The following is a 9,486-nucleotide window of genomic DNA, read 5'->3' as shown; positions in this document are numbered from 1 at the left end:
ATCCCCCAAGATAGAGGCATCAAACAACCAGTGAGTTATCCGAACAACATTTGTAACCAGTCCAATAAGATCTTCTAAAGTCATTATATTTCTACATGGTCAGTCAACAAAGCCATTGATCACAGTATAAGATTCTTAGACACATTTGTTTTTTGTTACTGATGCTTTGATGTGTGCAAAAACCTAACCACATTCAAGAAGTCCTGTCCAATACTGATATAAAGAATTAAGAGAACCAACCATTTAAATCCATTCTATACACGTTTTTCTTTCCTATGGAAAAAAATATGAACAATCTTTGATGCAATAGTTCAACATTAGACATCAGCAGATCATTTTTAACAAAGATTCAGATATAAAAATACAAATATGAGGAGTTCTGTTAAAAAGAAGCGTGCCATAGTGGGATGACTAGTGGCACCAAGAGGTGGCACCAGGACCAGGAAGCTCATGCAAAAAAGATGGAGCAAAAATGTCTCTCGACAGCAAAATGATCACTGTCTTTTATATTATAGTCCATCTGTGTAGGAACCTCTGCCTTCCATTCAGCACTGCTGGCTTTGGATTTGCTTCCGCTTTGCTGGTATTTTGCAAACTGGATAGGACTGAGGTGTGGGGAGGGCTGTATGCATCAGAAAATGGATGTAAGTCTGAAATACAGAAGCTGGGGTGACAGCGCACACAATGAACTTGCTGCAGCTAGAGAAGTGTGTGTGTGTCTGTGCAGGTGTTCGCTACACAGCCACTCAGAGAGAGACAGAGAAAGATGTAAAGTGCATCGCTACAGGAGCCCTCTTGGAGATGAGAACGCTAGGTGATCCCAAGGGCTCCACGCTTTCAGGGGAACAGCACCTGGGCATTGTGGCATGGAAAATGGAGAGTAGCTCAGTGGGGCTGGGGACAAAAGAAATTGTAGGGAAATGGGTACTGGAATGGACAGCTCCCCGGGAGGGCACTGGAAGGGGTGCTGGAACGGACAGCTCCCCGGGAGGAAACTGGAAGGGGTGCTGGAACGGACAGCTCCCCGGGAGGGCACTGGAAGGGGTGCTGGAACGGACAGCTCCCCGGGAGGGCACTGGAAGGGGTGCTGGAACGGACAGCTCCCCGGGAGGGCACTGGAAGGGGTGCTGGAATGGACAGCTCTCCGCCACCCGGCTCCTCCATTCTACAGGGTGCTCCAGGGACAGGGGTTGTGGGGGCGGGAGATGGTTCTGGAAAAGATGAGCATCTCCAGGATGGGCATCACGCCCTGGAAATCTGGACAGGGATGGGCAGCCAGGTCCCTTTGTCCCTTTGCTCTCGGCTGGATGCTGAGGAGGGTGAGATGGTCCCATCCATTACCTCCTCGGGCTGGGGTCTGGGTTGGGGATGGAAGGTGTCGCCAGCAGCCTCATCTCCTTCCTTTGCTTTCCTCGTTGACCACAGTCCAACAAACATGCACGGCCAAAAGTGCTTAAAATCAGTGATCAGAGTCTGCAGCTCAGTGCAGGCGCCTCCTCTGCCGGCTTATACCCCAGAAGGCGACTTGTCTGTCATCCCCTTCAGCACCTCGTCTATTCTATCATCTTCGATCACCACTGCAGGGGGGACAAGTACACAGTCAGGCTCCTGCCAGGAGCCCCTGAGCCAGGCTGGGCTGGCAGAGATGCTCTCAGTGGGGAGGGGGCTTGGCTGGGGCTGGGGCTCCCAGTGCTGCTTCTCCCTTTCAGCCATCCCCACCCACCATCCGCTAGAGCAACCCGCTCCAGGCCAATGGCTCCCGGAACGAGCCCCCTGGCTCCCCGGCTGGCTGCCGGGGTCTCAGAGTGAGCTAAGGTGACTCAGAATGACCGCAGAGGCTGGCAGGGAATGCGGCTGGGGGGAGGGTAAAGCCCCCGCTGGGACACTGGGAGCCGCTGGCTCGGCCAGCGGGGCTGGGGGGCAGTGCAGCAAGCCAGCCCTGCGTCTGCGGCGTGGGGCAAGGCCTTGCGGGGTTGGTAGGAGCCGCCCGCCGGCCGGCGCCCGGGGGAAGCCCGCTCCGATCCCTCCGGGGCGGCGGGGAGCGATCCTGCACCGGGGATGAAACCACGTCCATCTGAATCGGGGCGCTGGGGGGGAGGCGGCAGGGCCACCTCCGTTCCCCTTCCCCGAGCCTCCCCAGCGGGGATCCGGGTGGCGGGCCGGCGGGGGGCCGGAGGGGACGCTTACCTCGCTTGGCCCTGCCGATCTGCCCCAGCTTGGGGGGCCGCTTGGCCTGGTTGCCCCCGAAGAAGGAGTTGGTGTCCTGCAGCCGGCAGCTGAAGGAGATCTCGCTGACGTCGGAGTCGGTGCCGTAGCGGGTCACCTTCTCCTCGCTGTAGGGGAGCACCTCGGACATGCTGGCGGCTGGCGCGGAGCGGGCGGCTGGCGGGACGTGCGGCTGGCTGCAGGCTGCCGAGCGCTGTGCTGCGGGGCTGGGGCAGCCCTACATCATAAAGGAAACCCGGGCGGAAGAATGAAGTCATGCATCCGGGGCTGGAGCGCCCAGGCTCCTGCTCCGGCGGGTCCTCCCCCGCCCGGCCCGGCCCGCCTCCCGCCCCTCCCCCGGCTGCGCGGCGGGCAGGGGGGAGGGGGCAGCCGGAGGCGACAGCGGAATGACAATGAGATTGCAGCAAAAGCGGAGGGGAGGCTTCGCCCCACCCCCCGGCTCCCGGAGCAGGCAGCGCTCTGGGGGCGGCTCCCCCCGGGGCGGGGGGCGGCTGCTTCAGCTGGAAAACCGATGGCTCCTGGCTCCCCCCGCCCCAGTGCCTCCCCCAGTCCTTTCCTGCCCCCGCCCCGGGCCCCCTGCCCTACCCCCGGGGTCTGCCTGGGCCCTTTCCTCCCCCATCCGTGTCCCCCCATCCCGGCCCCCCTCCCCGCCTTCCCCCAGTCCTTTTCCGGGCCCCCTCCGGTCCTCCCCCACCCCGGGCCCCGCTACCCTCCCCGCGTGCGTTGCCCCGTCCCTTTCCTCCCCACTCTGCGTCTCCCCCACCCCGGTCCTCCTGCCTTCCCCAGCCCTTTCCTGCCCCCTGTGTCTCCCCCACCCCAGGCCTCCTGCCCCTCCCCCCGTGCCTCACCTGGCCCTTTCCTGCCCCCTGTGTCTCCCCCACCCCCAGGCCTCGCTGTCTCCCTGACCCCAGCCCCTCAGCCCTGTGTCCTAGCCACAGCTCAGCTTTCATCCCACAGCTTCCAAAGCAACCCCCCCTCCCCAGTGTCCACAGACCCCCCCATGTGAGACGCCTCCCAGGGAGCCAGGCACACAAAGGACCCTTTGCACTCGGTGCCAGGCAGAGAGCAAAAAATTCGTCTCTGCAGCATTTCACCCCCTCCCTTTATTTTCTCCACTCCGTGTTGGGGGGTAGAGATCAAGGGAGCTGGGGCAGCGCCCCCAGCCTGACTCCATGATGAGCTCCATTGCTTCCCACATCCCCTGACACTGTGGCAGGCCTCACTCAGAAGCCCTCCACCCAGCAGGACCTCACATGTCTTGCACGTGCAAGGCCCTGGTGCAAAATCTTCTCCATGTGACAAGGTCTTGCACGCAGGGCAGGTGTGCTCTGTCACGCTGGCCAGAGGGGGGCCAGTTTGTAAAACCTTTGGGATTACCCCAGCCCCACCTGCTCATACCACAACCCCACTTGTGGCTGTTAGGCCCAGCTTTTCCTGCAAGCTGAGCTGAAATTCCAACGCCACCCAGCTGATTAGCAGAGCGCCCCTGGCTAGGTTTGAGTTTCCCCTGGTGGGGTGCATTCACACATTCCTCGGTGCACATAACATATTCCTTCCATGCATGCATGGAAAAGGTGAGTAGGAACATGGGTTGTGACCCATAGTTCAGAAGCCACTCGACTATGGGAAGCCGTAGGTAGGCTGGGGGAAGGGGCGATTCAGTCTCCCTGTACCTTGGTCTCCGAGGACCCCTCTGTGAGCTATTAGAAGACAAAAAGGGCTGCTCAGAACTGTGTCTGTTCTTGGAGGGCAACTCAGCTAGCCTGGTAAATGTGCCTGGGGCCCTGGGGTAATGATGGCCCAACTTCCATAGAAGGGAATACATCCTAGGCAGAAGCCACAGGTCCTCAGGTACCCCAGTATGACTGACGAGTAACTCCATTGAACTCCAGCATGAGTGAGATTAGTGCCCTGGGTGGGATGGGCCTCCCTAGTGATGAAAAGAGGGTCATCTGGACCCTACAGAGGTAGGTTATAGGTCTCTCTGTAGAGCACCATGGAAAGCCAGGCTGAGATAGTTACATGTGGGTAGCTCTGCCAGTACAGAGTATGGTTAGGAGAGTGGGATGGTTGTGATGTAGAGTCCATCAAGGAGAGCTTTCCTTCAGGGAGAAGAGCACCCCCGGCAAGAATGCCAAGGCTCCATGCATCGGATACGCTATAGAATCCTAGAATCCTAGGGCTGGAAGGGACCTCAGGAGGTCCAGCCCCCTGTCTCAAGCAGGATCAACCCCAACTAAGTCATCTGAGGCAGGACCTTGTCAAGCCGGGACTTGAAAACCTCAAAGGATGGAGAAGCCACCACCTTGCTAGGCAACGCATTCCAGAGCTTCACCACCCGCCCCAGGTAGGTCTTTGAGATGAGGTTTAAGTATCTTCCTCGGTCCTAGAAGCAAGCGCATACCCTGCTCTGGGTTGAATTCCACCTTTAGGGCACTCTGATACAGGCCATGCAAAGGCTGAAAGGGCCTGTACACACAGCATGAGGCCAACATTGTGAGTGGGAGGACAACAGGTGTTGAAAGGTGGCATAAGCTTAGGCAAGTCCCTTGCAGAGAGCCTTTTGGCCCTAATGGCACCACACAGGTGCCGGAGACAAGTGCAATTAGCACAACACTTTTCCGTTTGCTTTTCTGAGTAAATGTGCGAGGAATGTGCACTAGGTTGTGGTGGTTTTGCACACATGGGGCTGTGTCTGTGTAGTCATGCCATATAAGGTGCATGGGGCTCTTTGGAGTGGCTGTGGGCAGGAGGGTGGGGGATGGGAGAGAGCTCAGAATGGGGTAGCAGACAAGAGAGCAGCAAATAATTCCCCCCATAGGTAACTTATCAGGGGTGGGGGGTGGGGGGTGATAGGAAAGCTAAAGACATGCAGGGTGTTTCTGCTCCCTGCCGGCTGGATGAAATGGCCACAAGCAGGCACAGGGGAATCAAAGTGGTGGCTGGGATGTTTGTTGTGAGAGCTGAGCAGATGGAGGCCATCAGATCACTAAGCTGAAGGCAGGACATGAAACTCCCCCCGCCCCCCGCCTCAGTTACTGCTCCTCCTTGCACAACAGGTTTAAGTAATATCAAGTCCTTGTCTCTGCAAACTCCCTCTTCTGTCGTCAGTAACCATGGGGGCTCACATTCACACTGGATCTCTGTCCTCATGTCTGTGTTGGGGTTCCTCCTGCCCTATGGAGCATACCCAGATCTTGCTCGATCCCAGGGGGTCACAGCTCTTCCTTGAGATGAAAAGATCAAATGGTCCTGTACGTGCAACACAACTATAGGTAAAGGAGCAGAGCTAAAGAAAACCAAAGAGCTGTATTCAAGAAACCTGCACATGGACCAGTGAGATACTTAGGCTCCCGTGCACTGAGGGTACAGGACTTGCCTCCACCCTAACAGCACGATTTAATTAGAGTTATGCTTCCTGAACCCAGGGTAGAACTGAAACCTGGGGCTACATCATCCAACTTGCTATAGCAGGGAAATGCATATTGGGCGGGCACCTATGGAGTCAGATGAACTGGAGAGGTTCATACAGCCTCAGGGCTTGCCTGAAGTTGTGGTCTCCAGAACCCATCACACATGGCTTGGTCTCCCATCGCTGGTTATAATTCTGCCGCTGGGAAGATTGTCCAATGTCTTTCCATAGCTTCCTGAAGTCCCAGCTAAACAAACAAGAGGGTCCGGTCTGATGCTGCCTCGGAGGAGAACTGGTGCCTGCACTGATGATGGAAGGTAGCAAGAGGATAGCCAAAGCTTAGGGGTGTCCTTTTCACCACACAACCAGTGGTTTCCAAGCGGTGTGCCAGGACACACTGGTGTGCCATAAGAACTGTCCGAGCATGCTGTGAAAGTCCGTCAATTTCCCCTTGCTTTGGTTCTTTGCAGAGCTGCCTCAGGGGGAAACTGATGACCGCCTGCCAGCTGGCGCTGAAGCGGCAAGGCTGCCTACTCACTGCTGTGGCCAGGGAGAGGGAAGAAGCTTGTTGGAGCTGGGATGTGGTTTAAATGCCACGTCCCAGCTCCAATGGGCTGGCAGGGAGGGCCGATGGTTACGAGCAATCGCTTCAGCTGGGAAAAAGAGTGGGTTGTCGTGTTTCTGAAAAGGTTGGGAACCACTGGGCTAAGCCCAACACTGTTGGCACAATGCTTTTCTGAGTCAACGGGCTGCGAGTATGCCCTAGGGCGCCTGGTTTTGCACTGGCACAGCTGTGTCTTTATAAAGTGCTTTGGGATCTCTGGGTGACCGGTGCTACCGCTGACGGGGGCGGGGTCACTATGAATTAGTATTGCCCCGGGCCTCAGGATCGGGGCCCTGTTGTGCTGGGTGTGGCCAAACCTGGGGAAGACAGGCTCTCAGCCATGGAGAACTGACGAGCGACCTGACGATTGTCCGCCGCAAGCAAAGTGTAACAAACGGTATGGAGGACAAGGGCGTCTGTGGTGAGATCACATGGGCAGATATTATTGTTACAGCAGCTCTGAGCTGGCCGAACAGCCCCCACGTGAGCCTTTAGACTGCCGCAGGAGCACCTGAAAAAGTAGGCAGCAGCCCATTGCCCATGCTGAGATGTGTCCTGCTTTCCCAGCCCACACGGGCTAGAGCTGCGTCACACATACACAGGGACAGAGCTGCATGTGCTGCCCCACGCAGACCCTAGCATCCCCCAGGGTGCATCAGCTCCAAGCCCCATGTGGGAGCAGCTGGCGGGAGTGGGAGCAGTTTGGGGGTTGAGGGAAGAGGGCTGGGGGATTAGAGCGAGAGATACAGAACCAAGGGCCGGCCAGTGGGCTGAGGGGGGTGGATCCCATTCATACAAGACGTGACCAGATCAGACTAGGGGTCCATCTAGTCTAATATCTACTCTCTGACAGTGTCCAGCCCCAGCCCTAGCCCTCAGAGGAAGGCCTGAGGATCTCCTAATGACCAGTTATGCTGTAGCCTGTCCACAGGTGAAGTTTCATCAGATCCCCGCCTCACTCTGTGTTTGCTGTATGCCCCTGCACAGGTTGTCTATCTCTTCTTTAACACTGCCTTAGCAATGCCTTCATTCACTATGAAAAGGTCTCACCCATGTTTGATTGTTACTAAGCTCTTGGCCTCCCTGAGATCTAGTGGTGGTGAGTTCCACAGGTTAATGGGCAATGCCCAATTCCTTTAGTTGGCGGCCTTTCAGCTGCTTGCTGTTCTGTGAGGAGCTGAGGGGAGCAGGAGGACCTGGCCGACCTTCCCGCTCCCGAGTTGCTGCCACACCCCACCTTAGCCAGCTCTCCAAATGAAACACTTCCAATTTTTTTCAATCTCTCCTCCTCTAGAAGCTTTTCTAGGCCTCTCTGCTTTTCCTGTCTCTGCACCCCATCTGTATGACCAGAGCAGGCATTCAGAGGACACTAGCACTCTCATATTTTCCAGCCGATTTGCTCTCCCAGTTCCTAGGCACCCTAACATTGTGCTTGCTTTTCCTGCATGCCCCTGGGGCTACTGGATGGTCAGACTCCTTTAGCCAGGGTCTCCTCTCTTTATAGGAAGACGCTTATGGGTGGGGAATTTTTAGCATATTTTCTCCCACATCTTCAGCCCCCACCCCTCCTGTTTTATGCAGAATTTTAACCATAACAATAATTAAAGCCAACGTTTTGAAAGCGTTTGCCTCTGGGCCCTGTTTCGTGAGCAGGCTGCTGGGAATAAAGCTAACAGCAGAACAACTTGGGACCAGGGCTGTTTTCTTTTGTTTTTCTCAGAAATGGCTAATAACAGGTTGTCTTCGGGAAATCTTTTGTGCTACGTCACCCACTCGTCTCATGACTGCCACAAAACAGTGAATGAGGCACCACACCTTGGGCGGGGGCTTGCTGATGACGTCAGGAAAACTCTTGACTTCAGGTTCCATGGTTATCATGATGTCAGCTCCTGCCAGATGTGTGGCCTTATATGGCAGTTCGGAGATCCGCAGGAATCTGAGTGCGTGTGTGTGTGTGTCAGTGCAGGTACAGACTCAGCCAGACACGTCACCTCTGTACACCAAAGTACATTAGTGCTGATCCACACCAAAGGCTTACGAGTCAAACACGAGGCAACATTTCCACTCTGTTCAGTTTCTGAACTGATCCAAGTGATTGTTGTTACTGCTTGGCTAAGGGCCATGAAAGTCCCATGGGCTTGTTATACAGGAAGCCAGACGAGATGATCCCAGGGCAGGGGGGTCTAATGACCCTGTAATCTGAGGTTATGTCTACACTAGGGAAAGTAAGTTGATTGCAGATATGCAATTCTACCTAGATACACAATTGTGTGGCTAGAATCGACGTATCTGCAATAGCCTTACCTGGCCGTCCTCACTGCAGAAAGTTGACGGGAGCGTCTCATGAGGAGACGCCGACCCTGATAGGTCAATTTTATGCATCCCTACCAGATGTACAGAACCGAACCCCAGAAGGTCGACCCTAATCAGGTCAATCTTCTGGGCTAGTGTAGACATGGGCTTAATCTAGCAGTTGTGCACTGTTTCTTTGATCTCTTACCTGCATTCCTCCCTTCTCCTAACTCAGCTGGCATTTACATCTTATCCATCTGGCATGCCGTCTCTTTTGTAGATCATAAGCTCTCAGGAGAAGGGCTCAGATCTATGTTCTGTTTGTACAGCACCTAACACAACAGGGTAGTGGTCTGTGATGGGGCGCCAGTGTCACAGGCATACAAATAATCATAATAACAATTATTATAAATAACATAAAGGGTGCGTCTACACTAGCCGGCTACTTCGAAGTAGTTGGCACAATGTCGAAATAGCATGCATCCCATCTACATGTGCCGTGCGCTATTTCGACGTTGAAATTGACGTAAGGTGGTGAGACGTCGAAATCGCTATTCCTATCTGAAGATGGGAATGGCGCCCTACTTCGATGTTCAATGTCAAGGTAGGGTGTGTGTAGACAATCTGTGTCTTCCTACATCGAAATAGTGGGGTCCTCCATGGTGGCCATCAGCTGAGGGGTTGAGAGATGCTCTGTCCAGCCCCTGCAGGGCTCTATGGTTGCTGGGTGCAGCAGCCCTTAGCCCAGGGTTTCTGACTGCTGCTGCAGCTGGGGGTCCATGCTGCATGCATGGGGTCTACAACCAGTTGTTGGCTCTGTGGACCTTGTATTTCACAGGCCAAGTGTGTCTGGGAGGGGCCCTTTAAAGGAGTGGCTTGCTTTTGCCCCAGAAGGGCTAGTCCAGCCTGTGACCCCATCCACAGGCTTTGCTGGCCCCTTATTCGACGGAGA

The 9,486-nt window shown here is 55.4% G+C and overlaps 1 protein-coding gene across 1 annotated transcript; it reads right to left on the bottom strand.

Annotated features, from left to right (window-relative positions):
• Positions 1 to 494: 494 nt before the first annotated feature.
• On the bottom strand, positions 495 to 2,484 carry CAMK2N2 (calcium/calmodulin dependent protein kinase II inhibitor 2). The gene is made up of 2 exons (XM_075004517.1): positions 2,188 to 2,484; positions 495 to 1,577 (listed from the first exon to the last, which is right to left on the bottom strand). Exons 1-2 carry the CDS (start codon positions 2,354 to 2,356, stop codon positions 1,507 to 1,509), a joined length of 240 nt encoding a protein of 79 aa, XP_074860618.1. The 5' UTR covers positions 2,357 to 2,484; the 3' UTR covers positions 495 to 1,506.
• Between the last annotated feature and the right edge of the window lie 7,002 nt (positions 2,485 to 9,486).

The sequence above is a fragment of the Carettochelys insculpta genome, chromosome 10, assembly GCF_033958435.1.
Source record: "Carettochelys insculpta isolate YL-2023 chromosome 10, ASM3395843v1, whole genome shotgun sequence".
NCBI lineage: Eukaryota > Metazoa > Chordata > Testudines > Carettochelyidae > Carettochelys > Carettochelys insculpta.
The sequence above is the reverse complement of the archived record's forward strand: the minus strand, read 5'-3'. Positions and strand labels throughout refer to the sequence as shown.